Source organism: Salmo trutta, chromosome 14, assembly GCF_901001165.1.
Source record: "Salmo trutta chromosome 14, fSalTru1.1, whole genome shotgun sequence".
Classification (NCBI taxonomy): Eukaryota; Metazoa; Chordata; class Actinopteri; order Salmoniformes; family Salmonidae; genus Salmo; species Salmo trutta.
In genome coordinates, this window is record NC_042970.1 from 70,255,917 (window position 1) to 70,276,587 (window position 20,671).

General features: G+C 48.0%; 1 protein-coding gene across 5 annotated transcripts in view; it reads right to left on the bottom strand.

Moving 5' to 3' along the window:
* The window catches only part of LOC115147223 (SH3 and PX domain-containing protein 2A-like), a 130,150-nt gene that overhangs the window by 76,804 nt on the left and 32,675 nt on the right, over window positions 1–20,671 (bottom strand). For 4 of the 5 annotated variants that reach the window (XM_029689334.1, XM_029689332.1, XM_029689331.1 and 1 more), the window contains exons 3-5: window positions 16,234–16,309; window positions 13,025–13,101; window positions 8,585–8,676 (exon numbers count right to left, since the gene is read on the bottom strand). In XM_029689334.1, the coding sequence (XP_029545194.1) occupies window positions 8,585–8,676; window positions 13,025–13,101; window positions 16,234–16,309 (245 nt within the window). Of the gene's footprint in view, window positions 1–8,584; window positions 8,677–13,024; window positions 13,102–16,233; window positions 16,310–20,671 lie in introns of those variants that run through there. The other variant, XM_029689333.1, reaches the window with a different exon arrangement.

The window sequence follows — 20,671 nt, forward strand, 5'->3', positions numbered from 1 at the left end:
TTAGTCCCCTCAAGCCAATCTCTCCACGCCTTCAACGCTTTAACCACAGCCAACAGCTCCCGGTCCCCCACATCATAGTTACGCTCCGCTGGGCTGAGCTTCTTCGAGAAGAAAGCACAGGGGCGGAGTTTTGGTGGCGTACCCGAGCGCCGTGAGAGCACGGCTCCTATCCCAGCCTTGGACGTGTCCACCTCCACTATGAACGCCAAAGTGGGATCCGGATGGGCCAGCACGGGAGCCGAAGTAAACAGAGCTCTTAGGTGCCCAAAAGCCCTGTCCACCTCAGCCGACCACTGCAACCGTACGGGACCCCCCTTCAGCAGTGAGGTAATGGGAGCAGCCACCTGGCCAAAACCCCGGATAAATCTCCGTTAGTAATTGGCAAACCCTAAAAATCGCTGCACCTCCTTTACCGTGGTGGGAGTCGGCCAATTACGCAAGGCTGCAATGCGGTCACTCTCCATCTCCACCCCTGATGTGGAAATGCGATACCCTAGGAAGGAGATGACCTGCTGAAAGAACAGGCATTTCTCGGCCTTGAGTACAAGTCTTGCTCCAACAGTCGTCCAAGTACCTTGCGTACAAAGGACACATGCTCTGCGCGTGTAGCGGAGTATATCAGAATGTCATCGATATACACCACTACACCTGCCCATGCAGGTCCCTGAAAATCTTGTCTACAAAGGATTGGAAAACTGATGGAGCATTCATCAACCCGTATGGCATGACGAGGTACTCAAAATGCCCTGAGGTGGTACTAAACGCTGTCTTCCACATGTCTCCCTCCCGGATACGCACCAGGTTATACACACTCCTGAGATCCAGTTTCGTGAAGAAGCGCGCCCCATGCATTGACTCAATCGCCATGGCGATAAGAGGTAACGGGTAACTGTACCTCACCGTGATTTGATTAAGACCTCTATAGTCAATGCACGGGCGTAGACTTCCATCCTTCTTCTTCACAAAAAAGAAACTCGAGGAGGCGGATGAAGTGGAGGACCGAATGTACCCCTGACGCAGGGATTCAGAGACATATGTCTCCATAGCCCCTGTCTCCGCTTGTGACAGGGGATACATGTGACTCCTGGGAAGCGCAGCTTCTGCCAGGAGATTTATCACACAATTCCCCCGTCGATGAGGTGGTAATGCCAAATCGGCATATTCTGGGGGGATGCGCACGGTGGAGACCTGGTCTGGACTTTCCACCGTGGTAGCACCAACGGAAACCCCTACACACCTCCCTGAGCACTCTCGCAACCACCCAGTGAGAGCCCTCTGTTGCCAGGAGATAGTGGGGTTATGATGAGCTAACCAGGGAAGGCCTAGTACCACGGGAAATGCTGGAGAGTCAATGAGGAAGAGACTGATTCTCTCCTCATGACCCCCTGCATCACCATGCCCAGGAAGATGGTGGCTTCCCTGATTAGCCCGGACCTTAATGGTCGACTATCCAGAGCGTGAACCGGGAAAGGTCTAACTACAGGAATAATGGGGATCCCTAAACAAATGGCTAACGCTCTGTCGATAAAATTCCCAGCTGCGCCTGAATCGACGAGCGCCTTATGCTGGGAATGCGGGGGAAAATCAGGGAAACAAACAGGTACAAACAGGTGGTCAACAGAGGACTCTGGATGAGTGTGATGCAGACTCACTTGGGGTGACGCCAGAGTGCCCTGCCTGTTGCCTCGACTCTCCGAGGAACCGACATGGCACCGACCAGCAGTGTGCCCTCTGTGGCCACAGATGGTGCACGTGATGGCTCCTCCTCCAGTCTCCCTACGCGCAGCCCCTCCCAACTCCATGGGCGGGGGTGCTGGAAGATGGCTCCGACAGAGCCCCCTCTGGACGTCCGCGGTTGACCAGCAGGTTATCCAACCGGATGGACAAATCCACTAGTTGGTCGAAGGAGATGGTGGCATCCCTGCAGGCCAGCTCACGTCGGATCTCCTTGCGCAGGCTGCACCGATAGTGGTCGATGAGGGCCCTGTTGTTCCAGCCTGCTCCGGCGGCCAAGGTCCAGAATTCCAGGGCGAATTCCTGGGTGCTCCTCGTCCCCTGCCTCAAATGAAAGAGCCGTTACCCCACCGCTCTACCTTCGGGCGGATGGTCAAAGATGGCCCGGAAGCGACAGGTGAACTCCCAGAAGTGGTCCAACGCCACGTCTCCTTCTCCCCACACGGCGTTTGTCCACTCCAGAGCTCTCCCCGAGAGGCATGAAACGAGGGCAGACACTTTCTCCCTTTCCGAGGGAGCTGGGTGCACAGTGGCCAGGTAGAGGTCCAGTTGTAACAGGAATCCCTGGCACTGTGCTGCAGTCCCATCATACTCCCTGGGAAGGGAGAGATGCATCCCACTGGGACTGGCTCCGGACAGGACGGGTAGAGGTAACCCCGGTTGCGCTGGTCGAGGCACTGGGGAGACTTCCTGTCTCGCCCAGCGGTCCATAGTCTGGACAACGCAATCCATCATGGCACCAAGATGATGTAACATAGCAGAATGTTCCTGGACGCGCTCCTCGACTCCTCTAACCGGGGTCCCTGCTCCTGCTCACTCCATGGTTCGGGTGTGTAATTCTGTCAAGGGTGTGTACGGAGGCGAAGTCAGGAGCAGGAGATCAGAATGTAGTAAATTGGCACACTTTAATTCCGGTCAAAAAAATTACAGCACATAACAACATAAGCGTGCCAAAAACACGGAACTTAACAAAAGTATAGCGCCTGACAATACCCACATAACAAGAAACAATTACACACAAAGACATGGAGGGGAACAGAGGACTAAATACATGCAGTGTGATTATGGAATGAAAACCAGGTGTGTATGGAACAAGACAAAACAAATGGAAATATGGGAAATGGAGCGGCGATGGCTAGAAAGTCGGTGACGTCGATCGCCGAACGACGCCCAAACAAGGAGAGGAGCCGACTTCGGTGGAAGTCGTGACAGAATAGTTTTTCATATAAAGTTTTAACTAGCCAGTGACCACACCTCGTGAGCACAGACATTTACATCGGCGTCATGGAACGCCCCCTTTTCTACTCCAGTATAAAAACCACTTCCGACAAAATGTACATTAGACCAAAACATGCTGGGTTGCTGCCGGTGTGTGAAGTGGTTCTAGCTGTGACCTGAATAATCAACCATTGAGATCAGAAAACATGGCGCTGTTGCTACATGTTGAAATGGTTGGCAATTTAAATATAGCCAAGAGAACACAGGGATGAGGTCCCCACGTTGGAATGGCTATCACTCTATAGACCAAGCAGACTAAGGCGTGAGCCGGATGTTGCAAAATGGTTTAAACTACAACTCTACAAAAGGACAAGACCAGAGAACATGGAGATCATCCCCAAGCTGAAATGGTGAAGAAATCTACAAACTAAAGACCAGGCTGCAGCTGTTCAAATACTTTAGTCTGGTAAACACATCCGCTCTAAGAGTATTTCCAAATGGTACTCTGACGTATCCATTATAAAAACCCTCAACTACGGAAGGCTTTGATCTCTGGTGGACAAACCAGAGACTTTCTGTTGACAATCTATCCAACAGACGGACCGGCAGTCACAGAGAGGGACGACAAAGTCATACACTCGTAAATTGCATTTCTAAAATCCAAATGAGCGGTTGTTAGGGTGCTAAATATCCATCTTTACTATGAACGTATTGTATGTATGTAGTGGGTCCATTCTGTTCTCCCGCTATTTCTTATCTGTCCCCACCCCTTTCCTTTGTCTACCAAGCCATCATATCGGTTTCGTCCACTAGGGGCTTTTTCTTGGTATCATGTTAGCAACCAATGTATGACCTATATTGTGTGTGCGTTTATGTAATTATGTGAATGATTAGTAAGTTAGTAAATAAATAATTAAGCCAATTTGTATTTCGCTGATTCATGAATTATGATGCTAGGGTTCGTACAGATATCCAAGGGTTTGCGACGTTCAGGAATGAGACTGATGAGGTAATAATAGAAGACTGTAATCGATAAGATAATAAAATATCTGAAGAGTTATATTCGGGAAATTGCAACTCTAAAAAACTAAATTTTGTCGTGGTTCCCTGACTTCCTACTTAATTCCTATTCAACACACACACACACACACACCTGTTTGGAACAGGTCAAACTGCCTCCTATAATTCCATGATTAATGTCTTTCAAATTAGTTTTCCTCCTGCAGATTACTCTGGAGTATAGTCACACACACACACACACACACACACACACACACACACACACACACACACACACACACACACACACACACACACACACACACACACACACACACACACACACACACTGCCCCCTCCTCCCTACCACACACACACCAATCATGGTAGTAAATCAATGGCCAATCTCACTGCTAAATGTCCTCTAATTCGTTTCCATTTAGCGGATGTGAAGGGAAGGAACCAAGATGAAAGCCCATCCAATTTCCCCCCAGACAGAAATCTACTTCTGAATCGTGATGTGTAACTGCTAGAATAGTCAATGCCTGCATCTCAAATGGCACCCTATCCCCTATATAGTGCACACATTTCCTGCAGAGGCGATAAGGAATAGTGTGCCATTTAGGATGCAGCCTTTCTGGATGCAATGCACCACCACTATGAAATGTGTGAGTGCTAAAATAGTACATGAGAGATGGATAAAATGCACCTCCACCATTACTTTCCATTGTTACAATAGACAGGAACAAGCTTAGCATGTCCATTTAGTCTACCCCACTTTCCATGTCCATTATCATACATATTGATGCTATAATGGAGTCACAATCTTAGCCAGGCTTTAGAGATGAGGACTGGCCAAGAGCAATGCAATGTAATGAGATGGGGTGTGTGTGTGTGTGTGTGTGTGTGTGTGTGTGTGTGTGTGTGTGTGTGTGTGTGTGTGTGTTCGTGTGCGTGTGTGTGCGTGCGTGTGCATGTGCGAGAGAGAGAAAGAGAGAGAGAGAGCGAAAGAGGGAGAGAGAGAGAGAGAGAGAGAGAGAGAGAGAGAGAGAGAAAGAGAGAGAGGGGGAGAGAGAGAGAGAGAGGGAGAGAGAGAGAGAGAGAGAGAGAGAGAGAGAGAGAGAGAGAGAGAGAGAGAGCACTGAGGATATAGGGTGTATGTGTGTATTATTGATGGAGATATGTGACTTCATCTTCTCCGACTAGTCTCTGGACTACATGATTAATGTGTTGTCTTTACATACCAAAATAGGCTACACCACTCATGTCATAGAGAATACAAAGCAGGAGGGAGGTAGCATAGTGAGAGAGAGAGAGTGCGAGAGAGAGAGAGCGCGAGAGAGAGAGCAAGAGAGTGAGAGAGAGAGAGAGATAATGAAGTGAGAAAAAGATGGAAAGAGCGATGAATAGAGCTATAGGAAGACTGTGAGCGATACAGCTAGGGAGGGGAGGAATGAGGGAGGGGAGAAGGGAGAAAGAGAGGGAGAAGGAGAGAGGGAGGCTGTTGATCGAATCCTAACCACTTTGGCAAAAGTGTTTCTAACCTTGAGCTGTCATGTCAATTAAAGCACACTTGATTTTATGAGCTGGGGATGGACAGAACGAGAGAAAAGAGGAGGGAAGAGGGAGGAGGAAGGGAAAGAGACTCTATTAAGCCTCAGCAGGAAATCACCGTAAGACAGAGGTCACTATATCTGCTGTCTTCTCCTCTTCTCTCTCTCTATCTCTTTTCCCCTCACATCCTTTCTTCACTCCAGTGAAAGAAGCAAGGATTTAAACAACCGCATGACACTGGCAGAGAAGCGAGGCAGAGGAGAGGCAGAGAAGCGAGGCAGAGGAGAGGCAGAGAAGCGAGTCAGAGGAGAGGCAGAGAAGTGAGGCAGAGGAGAGGCAGAGAAGCAAGGCAGAGGAGAGGCAGAGAAGCGAGGCAGAGGAGAGGCAGAGAAGTGAGGCAGAGAAGCAAGGCAGAAGAGAGGCAGAGGAGAGGCAGCGAAGCGAGACAGTGGAGAGGCAGAGAAGCGAGGCAGAGGAGAGGCAGCGAAGCGAGACAGTGGAGAGGCAGAGAAGCGAGGCAGAGGAGAGGCAGAGAAGCGAGTCAGAGGAGAGGCAGAGAAGCGAGGCAGAGGAGAGGCAGAGAAGCGAGTCGGAGGAGAGGCAGAGAAGTGAGGCAGAGGAGAGGCAGAGAAGCAAGGCAGAGGAGAGGCAGAGAAGCGAGGCAGAGGAGAGGCAGAGAAGTGAGGCAGAGAAGCAAGGCAGAAGAGAGGCAGAGGAGAGGCAGCGAAGCGAGACAGTGGAGAGGCAGAGAAGCGAGGCAGAGGAGAGGCAGAGAAGCAAGGCAGAGGAGAGGCAGAGAAGCGAGGAAGGGAATAAAATAATGAGAGGAGTAATTGAAACATGGATGAGAAAAACTGTCAGCATCTAACTAGGGAGTCTGCGCCTCAGGTGTGTGTGTGTGTTTGCCTGCGTGCGTGTGTGTGTTACCAGTCTATTACAACTGATTTGGAGCTTTCGAATGTGAATTTGGAGAGCACAGTTTTCGTTCCCCTAATTAAAAAGTACCCAGAGGGGAAAGGAACATCTCCAAGAAGTATGAAACTTGTCATCCTCCCAACACACACACACACACACACACACACACACACACACACACACACACACACACACACACACACACACACACATCCACACACACACACACACACACACACACACACACACACACACACACACACACCAACTCCTACCTTCTCTCTCCCTTTTCCCAAATGTGTAGAAGCTTGCTAGAACTTTTCGTAGCTTGGAAAAAGAGCTGACTAGGGAACACACCAAAACGTTCTAAAGAGGGTACTTTGGAACATGGTCACGTACAGTGAGTGTACGTGACCCCCCCCCCTTTTTCCCCCAGAACAGCCTCAATTCGTCAGGGAACGGACCCTACAAGGTGCTGAAAACATTCCACAGGGATGCTGGCCCATGTTGACTCCAATGCTTCCCACAGTTGTGTCAAGATGGCTGGATGTCTTTTGGGTGGTGGACCATTCTTGATACAGAATAGAAACGGTTAAGCATGAAAAACCCAGCAGCGTTGCAGTTCTTGACACAAACCGGTGCGCCTGGCACCTACTACCATACCCCGTTCAAAGGCATTTTTTTTATACATTGTTAATCATGCCTTGAGTACTTTAACTACCGTAATTTCCGGACTATAAGCCGCAACTTTTTTCCCACGCTTTGAACCTCGCGGCTTAAACAATGACGTGGCTAATATATGGATTTTTCCCGCTTTCAATTTTTTTTTCTCCAAAAAAACACATTCTGTGACGTGCTCAGTTTTTTGCCGGCATGAAGCTTTCATTAGACCAATGAAATTGCCGAACGGGTTAAGGTCAAACAACTTTTTTGTTTACTGTTTAGATTAAATCGAGCGCTCTCAAACTTCCCATCATTCTGATTACGGTAGTCATTTTGTCACCCTCATCATGGCAAAGACACGGAGAAATGCATATGATGCAGCTTTCAAGTTGAAGGCGATTGATCTGGCTGTTGGAAAAGGAAATAGAGCTGCTGCACGGGAGCTTGGTCTTAATGAGTCGATGGTAAGACATTGGAAACAGCAGCGTGAGGAATTGACTCAGCGCAAAAAGACAACTAAAGCTTACTGCAAATTTTTTTTTTACAAGCCGTGTTTCGTTAAAGCCTATTTATTTTTGTTAAAGCCTATTTATTTTTGTTACAAGCCGTGTTTCGTTAAAGCCTGTGTAAAGTTAATTTGTTTCAATGTACCGGTAGGCACCTGCGGCTTATTTATGTTCAAAATAAAAAAAAAAAACAAATTCAGTGGGTGCGGCTTATATTCAGGTGCGCTCAATAGTCCGGAAATTACGGTATACAACCAACAGTTCATGGGAAAGGTGTAGAAGTAGGAAGGCGTTGAGCGACACAGTACCAGGCACACACACACACAAACACACACACACAGACACACAACCCCCCCATAGACAGCCAACTATCTACCACATAGACAGCACATTAGTAGCTCTACTTCTCAGTATACACCCCCATAGTTCCCTTTTAGTGTTTGGAACATGGCCGCCCTACAAGCCGTACAAACTCTGTCCATGGATCAGTGTGTGAACCCTCTACCCTCCTGCTGGTGGCATCAAAGCCTGGCCTCCACTTCCTCTGTTCAAAAGGACCCACACTGTAAACAATGAGTCCTCAGCCTCTCTGAGTCTCTCAGAGAAACACACCGCACAGCAGGATGGGAAAGTTTTGAAAAAGAGACAGGGCGAAATATTGACTCAGTTTGGTGAGGACACACATTGTTAGAGAGAGAGTTAGAGAGAGAGAGAGAGAGAGAGATAGAGAGATCATGCGCTCATTGGCTCCTGAGTTCTTCAGCAAAAAATGTAATTATAGTTTGATAAATGGAGATAAACATGAATTTTTTTCGCAATAACATATTTACTGTTCACTTTTTATAGTGTATTTTACTTTCGTTTATCCATTTCACTTGCTTTCCCATGCCAATAAAGCCCCTTGAATTGAACTGAACTGTGTGTGTGTGTGTGTGTGTGTGTGTGTGTGTGTGTGTGTGTGTGTGTGTGTGTGTGTGTGTGTGTGAGATACTCACTCTACTGGGGGGTTGAGGTCATCAGCTTTGGTCTCAAAGAAGCGCAGCACCTCCTCACTCTGAGACAACTGAGGAGGGAGACGGACCAGAGCCTGAGAGAGAAAGAGAGAGGGAGAGGGAGGGAGTGAGAGAGGGGGGGAAGAGAGGGAGGGAAGGATTAGGGGAAGGAGGGAGGGAGAGAGAGAGAGAGAGAGGGTGAACATCCGGTGTAAGATACCGTACAACGATGCACCACACAAAGCAACTCTTGGAATGATGAACTATGGGGGATGCATTCCAACATCCATTTTACGTTCTACCTTTACAATACATAACAGTATAATCCTTAGCACACAGTTTGGCTCCAATTCAATGGAAGATCATATGTCAGCCTATTCCACTGAGGATGGACATCCATTTGTAATGGTCATGCTAAGTCACACTACTATAGGAACAGATCAATAGGAACCAATGACAAGGTAGACATCGTGGACATATTGTACTATATTTGAGATTGATGTTGAACAATATCCATATCATATTCATGGAATTTATTTCACAGGGACAGTGCACAACTTCAAATGAATTAATATTCCATTGTTCACAATAAGAGCAAATACCCGTCCGTACTCATATGATCATTTTCTAGTCATGTGTTATTGAGGAAGTGTATATTATATTAAAAGACAGCTAGTGATACAGATGGTTTGGCTCCAGCCTCTCACCATCCTTTGAGAGGGCCTTCTGTGTAATCACTATCCTTCTGTTGTTTGTCTTGTGACAACAAACAGGAAATACAGGAAACATCTCCAAACATAAAAATATTTTAAGACATATTAAGTAAAAAGATTATGAGCTATTTTCTTTTTTTAAACCTTTAAAAGTTGAGTAAGCAAGAATTTTGTCCACAAATGATTAATGATTGCAATAATGTAGTTATTTTGTTAGATACTTCTCCCTATTAGCTGAAATCTTGTTTTTTTTTCAAAGCCATTTTAGCTGTCGCACTAGCTTTTCGGTCCGAACAGATTCACAAATCATGGGAATTTGTCATGCTATGCAGACGTTGACTCCCTCCGAGGCATTTGTTTCTAGGCAACCTCCCTGCACTTGCCGGGGCAAGCCTGCTCCCTCCGTGGCTAAAGCCAGTGTGAGAAACATGCTAACAAATGTTTGTGCTATGAAATTAAATAAATACTGCACTCTGACAGACAAAACGTATTTCCTAGATTCATGATAGTGCTACTAAACAAAGCAAGGAAAGTTAATTTCAAAATGTGACATAGCTTTACTGGAATGTGCTGCTGTTTTAGGTAGCTTCTGACATGACTGACCGCATCTTTAAGTTGTGTTTGAGCATTTATATAAACACTGGGCATGAGTATTTGGAGGTTATCAAAACTTATCATCAAAGTTGAGAGAAAGTCTTTCAAAATGTTGGATTTCACTGATTATAAGATGCGGCCGTGGACAATAAAGTCCACCCTTTTATCTGTGTTTCAAGGCAGAAAACTGGACACCTTCCCTACTTCAGGAGTGCTGGAGCAGCTTTATTGTGTGTGTGACGGTCCGGCCCCCATGTTTTTTACATCCATGGCCTTCAATACCAAGGTGTGTGAAAGAGGGAGGTGGGGGGAGAAAGAGTGAGAGGACGGAGAGCGAGAAAGAGAGAAAGGGAGAGAGAGAGTGGGAGGGAGTAAGTGAGAGAGAGAGAAAGAGTAAGTGAGAGAGAGAGAGAGAGAAAGAGAGAGAGAGGGAGTAAGTGAGAGAGAGAGAAAGAGTAAGTGAGAGAGAGAGAGAGAGAAAGAGAGAGAGAGAGGGAGTAAGTGAGAGAGAGTGTGAGAGAGAGAGACAGAGACAGACAGAGAGAGGGAGAGAAATAACTTTTGTTAATTTTTTTATTGTTTATTTCACTTTTGTTTATTATCTATTTCACTTGCTTTGGCAATGTAAATATGTTTCCCATGCCAATAAAGCACTTAAATTGAAATTGAATTGAGAGAGAGGGAGCGGTAGCGAGAGAGAGAGAGAGGGGTGGGGGGGCAGTGAGAGGGAGAGAGAGAGGAGGAGATGGGGGGTAGAGAGAGAGGGAGAGAGAGAGGGAGAGATGGGGGCAGAGAGAGAGTGAGACAGAGGGGGAGAGACGGGGCAGAGAGAGAGAAGCCTCGCTATTGAGAAAGGTTGCCGTAGGCAGACCTGGCTCTCAAGAGAAGACAGGCTAAGGGCCTCCCGAGTCGCGCAGTAGTCTAAGGCACTGCATCGCAGTGCTAGCTGTGCCACTAGAGATTCTGGGTTCAAGTCCAGGCTCTGTCGCAGCCGGCCGCGAATGGGAGACCCATGGGGCGGCGCACAATTGGCCCAGTGTTGTCTGCTTTAGGGGAGGGTTTTGCCGGCAGGGATCTCCTTGCAACTCCTGTGGCGGGCCGGGAACAGTGCACACTGACACGGTCACCAGGTGTACGGTGTTTTCTCCGACACATTGGTGCAGGTGGCTTCCTGGTTAAGCAGGCATTGTGTCAAGAAGTAGTGCGGCTTGGTTGGGCTTCGCCTCTCCCGAGTCCGTACGAGAGTTGTAGCGATGAGACAAGACTGTAACTACCAATTGGATACCATGAAATTGGGGAGAAAAAAGGGTAAAAAAAGAGAAGACAGGCTATGTGCACACTGCCCACAAAATGAGGTGGAAACTGAGCTGCACTTACTAACCTCCTAACCGCAAAATATATGACCATATTAGGGACACGTATTTCCCTCAGATTACACAGACCCACAAAGAATTTGAAAACAAATCCAATTTAGATAAACTCCCATATCTATCTGTGCAATCACAGCAGCAAGATGACCTTTTGACCTGTTGCCAAAAGGAAAGGGTGAAGAACAAACTTTTACTTTAACTATTTTCCCATCGTTACAACACTGTACTGTACATAGAGACAATATGACATTTGAAATGTCTTTATTATTTTGGAACTTATGTGAGTGTAAAATTCCTGTTCACCTTTTAGAGCGAGAGCGAGAGCGAGAGCGAGAGAGAGAGAGAGAGAGAGAGAGAGAGAGAGAGAGAGAGAGAGAAGCTAAACAAAGGGGAAACGATAAGAGCTTTTTTAAAGTCAGACTGTTGAATGACCAAAGGTGGAGGTTTTGGGGGAGTTTTAGAAAACTTTCATTAAAATTAAATACTCAACCAAGGGCTTAGCCTTTATCTGGCTTTTGAAAGAGTGGGTAGCTTTTTAAAGTCTATCTTCTGTTGGACACACTGTTCTTGTGTGTTCTAAACTAAACAAAACTAGGTCAAATCTCTTTCTAAAACTTCATGACCAGAATAAACCAAAGCCTTAGAGACCAATACAGTAAGGGAAACAAGTATTTGAACATGCTTTGGGGGTGTTTTTCTGCTAAGGGGACAGGACAACTTCACCGTATCAAAGGGATGATGGACGGGGCCATGTACCGTCAAATCTTGGGTGAGAACCTCCTTCCCTCAGCCAGGGCATTGAAAATGGGTCGTGGATGGGTATTCCAGCATGACAATGACCCAAAACACACGGCCAAGGCAACAAAGGGGTGGCTCAAGAAGAAGCACATTAAGGTCCTGGAGTGGCCTAGCCAGTCTCCAGACCTTAATCCCATAGAAAATCTGTGGAGGGAGCTGAAGGTTCGAGTTGCCAAACGTCAGCCTAGAAACCTTAATGACTTGGAGAAGATCTGCAAAGAGGAGTGGGACAAAATCCCTCCTGAGATGTGTGCAAACCTGGTGGCCAACTACAAGAAACGTCTGACCTCTGTGATTGCCAATAAGGGTTTTGTCACCAAGTACTAAGTCATGTTTTGCAGGGGGGTCAAATACTTATTTCCCTCATTAAAATACAAATGAATTTCTAACATTTTTGACATGTGTTTTTCTGGATTTTTTGTTGTTGTTATTCTGTCTCTCACTGTTCAAATAAACATACCATTAAAATTATAGACTGATCATTTCTTTGTCAGTGGGCAAACGTACAAAATCAGCAGGGGATCAAATACTTTTTTGTAAGTATGACAATGTGTTTTCAGACTAGCTAAGTATTTGAAAAACATTTCTTCAGATGGGCCATTGTAGGTTTGCTAGCTTGGTAACTGCCCCTGAACATAATAAAAACGTATACTTTTAAAATTCGGCAATAAGATGAGTTAAGAGACAAGACTGTATTGTATCAAGTATTTGCACAGAAATGTGCAACCGACAACACCATCTTATTGTGGTGCAAACTGGAAACCCCCCCCCCACTCAACACATGTACCCTACAACACCAGTGTTTAACGTCACGCCTGAGGTGTCGCTGACACGTGTGTCAGGTTACCATCTGTCACCCCTAACCTCTGACCCCTAAATCCCAATAACATGTGACAGGGGGGAGCCCAAGTGGGACAGGATGTTTACAGCGTGTGTGTGTGTTTTGACAGTAATGCCTCCTCGCTCACCCTGCAGTAGTCATCGATGAAACGTAGCCTCTTCATGGCCACATCACGCACATGACTCCGCCTGAACAGGATTTTACCTGAGGGAGGGAGGGAGGGAGGGGAAGGGCGGGAGGAAAATGTGAGAGAGAGAGAGAGTAGATGGGAAGGGACACATTTTAGATGTTAGAGAGTGTAAAACCGTAATAAATGAAAGACAATCCTGTCTCGTAGCAGAGGACAACCCTTCAGTGTGTTTGTGTATTGCCACAGGCTAACACTAGATGTCAGTAACACATGAAAGACTTCTGAACCACTACAATCTCACTCTCATACTCTCATAGCGAACTGTCTTGTCCTGCGTGGACCTCGAACTGTGACTTGCCCTCTTAACATATCTAATGGGATTTAAGCGCTTGGAAGTTATGTATCTAGTCTAACTCAGTGACTTCAAAGAAAAATGGCACCAGCCAATCAGAACGCCCCCTACTCCAGGGTATGCCACAGTCACTACAGTCCCACAGGAAGTGATCAAATTACCCTTCCTGTGAACTGAAGACACAGAGGATGAGAGGAAGAGCTGGGGACAGACTGTGTGCGTTCTGATTGCCAGCAGTACTTTGAATGATGAATAGTAGAGGGGTAATAGTGCAGTGCTGGAGTTTCTTAAATCAGAGACCATCATGTAAACCACAGGCAATCTTCAACCATAACTCTGACTTGCAATACCTAACCCAAGTCTTTGATGGCCAGCTGCTAACATTGTGTGTAATTGAGTGAATCCTATGGGGACTATTTCAAAGAAGCTGCCATGGACACATTTCCACATCTGGACTGGACGAAGACATTATATTTGGTGCGACTAATTTTGCAACGCTGCTGACTACTGCCCTCTTGAACAGGTCTCTCTTGCAAAAGAGATGTTATCTCAATCAGACTATCCGGTCAAAATAAATGTTACAAAAGGTATGTAAACAGATAGAGGTGGATGTTTTGGTTGACGTCCAGGTGGCTTAATGTGAGGTGGGTTGGCGGGGTGGAGATTGCCTGACGACTCTGAATTCTTCCAATGCTATGTGTTGGCTACATACCTCAGCTTGAATCTGCCATCATAGAAGCCGGTTGTGGTGACGAGGCGTGTTGTACAAAACAAAGTCATCAGCGACTGGATAATCTCTAACCAGAGTATCAAAACCAATGACCAATTTTCAAAACATCGCTTTACCCACATGTGTTCTGGCTCGGGCCCAACCCATCGGTTTCTGGGACTGTGGTAACCAAGGGGGCCAGCAGGGAGCTACAAAGGAAGGAGCAGGACCTTGGTCAGCTCCAGAGGGCTTGCCAGGCCAAGGTGAGTCAGCACCATGGACAGCTCTACAGACACCGACTGGGGCTGGTGAATCAACACCAATATTACCCAGTCCAGGTGCTGCAACCAATTGACACCTGGAATTGGTCCCACCTGTCCCTTGTTACTCCAAATGGGTATAAGTAGAGGTGCAGTCAGTCGGGGCTTGGGCAGATAAGGCAGAGGGTACGCCTAGTCCTCAGAAGAACCGGAATGAGAATGAGAAGCACCTCGATCAGATGCCTAAGACGATACTAGGTGATGTTTGACTCTCTCTCTTCTTTTTCTTTGGCCCCAAAGGAAGAGGACCCATTCCCGGGCAGCAGGCCACCCGGCGCAAGTTGAGAGCATGTATTGAAACCCCGGACTCATCGTTCTCTCTCTTTTGTTCATTAACACAGGCCGAGGAGCCGCCCCGCCGGACACAGAGTGACCCACCCATTACCGGAGAGGCCTTTCAGTTGTATTTCACCCCTCTCCGTTCCCCCCAACCTTTATTAAAGAACAACTTTTGTTTGAGCACCGCAAAACGGTCTCTCTCTCTGTCTTATTTTATTGTGAGTTTCACCTCTGACTCCCCTGGGTTGCCACAGGACCAATCAGACGGTCCGAATGTGTTCGCGTTCCAGAATGGTCGTGGAGGGAGTCAAGATCAGACTCATTGCGGAGAAGAAACAAACGTTCGGGGTGTGGCGTTTGGCCAGAGCAATGAGTCTGGGTAGCCAGGCATGGGTAGGGAGAGGGCTGAGAGCATGTGGTCTCCATCAGGCTCTAACAGAGCCTAACCAACATAAACATTAAACAGACAGAAGCCTCTCACTCGCACACCAGGAGTGTTGTCTCTCTCTCTGTTCTACCATCTCTTCCTCAATCTCTTTTTCCATTGTGTGTCTCACTCCCACACATCAGACAAACACACACTGTCAGCACCTGCCTGCTGCTGCACCTCAGAGAGACAGTCAACTGGATGGACAGACCGATGAATAATGTACGAGCGACACTAGGAGGGGCGTCGATACGAGCATGATACTGATGCGGTGTAACTTCCTGCCGAGTCAGCGCTATCGGTGACTTGACTGTCATGGTGGTGTCTGTCTGCCTCAAGTCAGACTGTACTTCCTTATAAACCCCAATAAGTCCCTGTGGTTAGTGTCGTGTCATTAGATCTTATGGCCATATATGCTAAGGGATCGATTAGAGTGTTGGCCGGGTTCGATATTAAGGGCAATGGGGTTGACAGAGGCTTTGTTTATCGGAGTGTGAAAGACTTTAGACGTGCGGAGAAAAAAAAGAAAGGAAAGGAGAGAGGGAGAGAAAAATGATGGAGACACACCTGGGAGAAATGGTGGAGACTGACCTGGGAGAAATGGTGGAGACTGACCTGGGAGAAATGGTGGAGACTGACCTGGGAGAAATGGTGGAGACTGACCTGGGAGAAATGGTGGAGACTGACCTGGGAGAAATGGTGGAGACTGACCTGGGAGAAATGGTGGAGACTGACCTGGGAGAAATGGTGGAGACTGACCTGGGAGAAATGGTGGAGACTGACCTGGGAGAAATGATGGAGACTGACCTGGGAGAAATGATGGAGACTGACCTGGGAGAAATGATGGAGACTGACCTGGGAGAAATGATGGAGACTGACCTGGGAGAAATGATGGAGACTGACCTGGGAGAAATGATGGAGACTGACCTGGGAGAAATGATGGAGACTGACCTGGAAGAAATGATGGAGAATGACCTGGGAGAAATGATGGAGACTGACCTGGGAGAAATGATGGAGCCTGACCTGGGAGAAATGATGGAGACTGACCTGGGAGAAATGATGGAGACTGACCTGGGAGAAATGATGGAGACTGACCTGGGAGAAATGATGGAGACTGACCTGGGAGAAATGGGATGATTCTCTTTTTGGGATCTTTCTGCCCTCCCTCGATTGGGAACTTGTCAAGAATCTGCATCTGTAAAGAGCAACACACAGAGACATTTTTGTATTAATTAAAGAGGGAGAGAAATATTTGGTAAACATTTACAACTGTACTTCACCTCAATGCAGCTCACTGAGGAATTGAATAGTGTTTCATTTCATTGAATTTCATTGAAAGAAACAGCTGGGCTCAGTATTTAAAATTCCCCGCCACTCCGATCACAGCATCAGGTATTATATCATATCAAAGCTCGGACACATTTTAAATTCCCAGTTGGACAAGGACAAACGCTGCACGGTGTTCTGCTGCTCGTGGTGGAGAGGAGTTGATGTGAGTCGATTTATTCATAAAGACGCCGTGGTACTAAGGGAGGAGAAGTGCTGACACCGGGGTTAGAGGGACCTGCACGCAAACACACACACACACACCGGGGGACTTTTTCCACACACCCACACAAACTCCAGAGGTCAGAGATGCCTGGCAGTGTCGGCCATATTGTGTTTATCCAATTTCAACCCCTAAATAAATCATGCAAAAGGGGGGATTAGGAAAAGTAAATGGGGCTGTGGGTGAAGAAGCCTATACTGTCTGCAGCATATATATATATATACTGTAAGAAGAGAAGAGAGAGAAGAGATAGAGAGAAAAAGATGGGGGAAAAGTGTGTGTGTGTGTGTGTGTGTGTGTGTGTGTGTGTGTGTGTGTGTGTGTGTGTGTGTGTGTGTGTGTGTGTGTGTGTGTGTGACTGTGAGTGTGTGTGTGTTTGGAAGTGGGCTGCTCATTTGACGGCTACACGGAACAGGCCTTTGCCGACAAGCTGCTTAAATACCAGCCCCTCGCGGCACGCTTGGACAGCCTCGGGTGGAGGTGCAAGCTGGTGGCGCTTATATTTGGCAGGCTCTGCCACGTACACAGCCTTGCAGTGTGTGGCCTCCAGATTGCGGTCCTGACAAAAACTAGGGCAAAGCAGTAGGTTGGATACGGCTCTGTTTCAGCTGTCCTGGGAAGCCTAGCTGTTTGGAGAAGGAGGTGCTGTCCGTACTCTTGAGTGCCATGCATACAGGAACCTTTGAAATATTTGGAACCTTTTTTAATGTAAATTTGATTGGTGGATTCAAATAAAGTATTTATTGTGTGTGTGTGTGCGTTCCTGTGTGTGCTCCTGCGTGTGTTCCTGCACGTGTTCCTGCTTATGTATGTGGGTGTGTGTGACAGAGAAAGAGACACAGAAAAACAGAGAGAGAAAGAGAGAGACCACACACCATGAATCTGGCGTGCATCAGGGCAGGGTAAAGACCCAGAGGAACCAGGTGAATAAACAATCTAGCAGTGCGGGGACGAGGGACTGGTCCAAACCCAGTTCTCTCTCTGTGTCTGGGTCAGCATACGTCTACACACAGCCCCATGTTGACTGGGTTCTTCCCAGAAACTAAACTCCGCTGGGTTTCTCTTTCTCATAGAAATAGAATTACTAGAACAGAAATTCCCATTCAAATCAATGGGTCTGTGATGGGTTGGGCTGGCGGTATTCTATTTGTATGCTTTGTCTTCCCTGACTGGGATCGCAGCTCAATTCAGTCTTGTTTTGCTCTCACAGGGAAAAACTCTATATGCCTTGTCCCAGTGGAGGGGTTGGTCTTCCAGTGGGTAAACTGCTGAGTGGTGGTCCACTCTGAACTGAAAGCAATGTTGGTGGTTTGAATGCTTGAGCCAAACAACTAAGACCAGCTTAAACTTTTTCTGACCAAAATGTAGCTGCGAAGAAGAAGTAGGTAGCAGTAGCTAATAGGTAGCAATGGGAATGAGTATCTTATAACTAGGAGTTACTGTCTCGCAGTAAAAGTGTGTAAACAAAACCTAATGAGGTAGGGAGGATGAAGAGGTACTTTGACAGTTTACTGTGAAGTTCTTGTTCTGCTGTGTAGGTGTTATAAATTGAGGGCTAGAATCACTAAAAACCCTTGCTGTCACGCCCTGACCTGAGAGAGACGTTTTTCTCTGTTAAGTTAGGTCAGGGTGTGATATTGGGTGGGCATTCTATGTATTTTATATCTATGTTTTGGCCGGGTATGGTTTCCAATCAGAGGCAGCTGTCTATCGTTGTCTCTGATTCCTTCATCCTCCCTACCTCACCTGGTTTTTGTGGGTAGTTGTTTTCTGTTTTGTTATGTGACCTGACAGAACTGTTGGCTTTTGTTTTGTTTCTGTTGTTAAAGTGTTTCGTATTATTAAATAATTATCATGAACACTCACCACGCTGCGCTTTGGTCCCCTCCTTTCGACAGCCGTAACAGAACTACCCACCACCAAAGGACCAAGCAGCGTTGGCCGATTGACTGGACCTGGGAGGAAATCCTGGATGGGGCAGGACCCTGGACAAGGCCTGGGGAGTATCGCCGTCCACAAGAAGAAATAGAGGCAGCGAAAGCAGAACGGCGATGCTGGGAGGAACAGGCAAGGAAACAACGGAAGCCCGAGAGGCAGCGGCAAAAACATTTTGGGGGGGCACATGGGGAGATTGGCGAAGTCAGGGTTGAGACCTGAGCCAACTCCCCGTGCTTACTGTGGGGAGCGAGTGACCGAGCAAACACCGTGTTATGCAGTGATGCGCACTGTGTCGCCAGTGCGCACTTACAGCCCGGTGCGCTCGGTTCAAGCTCCTCACCGTTGCCGTGTTAGAGTTGGCATGCAGCCAAGAAGGAGTGTGCCTGCTCAGCGTTCCTGGTCTCCGGTGCGTCTCTTCGGGCCAGGTTATCCTGCGCCAGCTCTACGCACGGTACCCCCCGTTCACCAGCACAGCCCAGTTCATCCTGTGCCAGCGCTCCGCCCTTGCTGGGCTAAAATAACCATCCAGCCAGGACGGGGTGTGCCAGCCCTAAGCTCCAGACCTCCAGTGCGCCTCCACTGCCCAGTATACCCTGTGCCTGCTCTGCGCACCCAGTCTCCTGTGCGTCTCACCAGTCTGGTGAGACTGGTTCCAGCTCCACATAGGAAGCCTCCAGTGATGATCAATGGTCCGAAGCCTCCAGTGATAATACATGGCACGAAGCCTCCAGTGATGATCCATGGCCCAGACACTGTAGGGATGATCCATGGCATGAAGCCTCCAGTGATGATCCATGGCCCGGAGCCTGTAGGGATGATCCATGGCATGAAGCCTCCAGTGATAATCCATGGCCCGGAGCCTGTAGGGATAATCCATGGCAAGAAGCCTGTAGGGATGATCCATGGCCCGGAGCCTGTAGAGATAATCCATGGCATGAAGCCTCCAGCAACGCTCTCCAGTCCGGAGCCTCCAGCAACGCTCCCCAGTCCGGAGCCTCCAGCGACGCTCTCCAGTCCGGAGCCTCCAGCGACGCTCCCCAGTCCGGCGCCTCCAGCGACGCTCTCCAGTCCGGAGCCTCCAGCAACGCTCCCCAGTCCGGAGCCTCCAGCAACGCTCCTCAGTCCGGAGTCTTCAGCAACTGTCTGCAGCCCGTAGTCTTCAGCGATGGTCTGCAGCCCCGAGTCTTCAGCGACGGTCTGCAGCCCCGAGTTTTCAGCGACGGTCTGCAGCCCCGAGTCTTCAGCCCCGAGTCTTCAGCAACAGTCTGCAGTGACAGTCTGCAGCCCCGAGTCTTCAGCGGCGGTCTGCAGCCCCGAGTCTTCAGCGGCGGCCTGCAGCCCAGAGTCTTCAGCGGCGGTCGGCGTTTCAGAGTCTCCGGCGATGATCCACGGTCTGGTTCCTCCGGCGACACAGAAGCGGGGGGATCAGGGGGCAGTGTGGGGGCTACGCCCGAACCAGAGCCGCCGCCAAGTATAGATGTCCACACGGACACTCCCCTATAGGTTCAGGTTTGCGGCCGGGAGTCCGCACCTTTGGGGGGGGTACTGTCACGCCCTGACCTGAGAGAGCCGTTTTCTCTGTTTAGTTAGGTCAGGGTGTGATATGGGGTGGGCATTCTATGTATTTTATTTCTATGTTTTGGCCGGGTATGGTTTCCAATCAGAGGAAGCTGTCTATTGTTTTGTTTCTGTTGTTAAAGTGTTTCCTATTATTAAATAATTATCATGAACACTCACCACGCTGCGCTTTGGTCCCCTCCTTTCGACAGCCGTAACACTTGCTGAGACCATACAGAACATAATCCAGCTGTTGTCTGCTTCAATTGAACAAAGAGTTAACTGAGTTGCCTAATTTCCTCAATCAACATACTGAATGAAGTTAGCTATCTCCCCTCTGTTTATTAGTGGTTCGATCCAAATTATCCTAGTTGGCCTCGTTGGACCAAGTTCAAAACTTGCAAATGTTTTTAAAAATTGCCGCCGATTGCCGTTCCTCTTCCCTCACCCTAAAATACCCAGAACTCTCCCTTTCCTCTCCCCATCTCTTCTTGTCTCCCTGGACAGACTCCT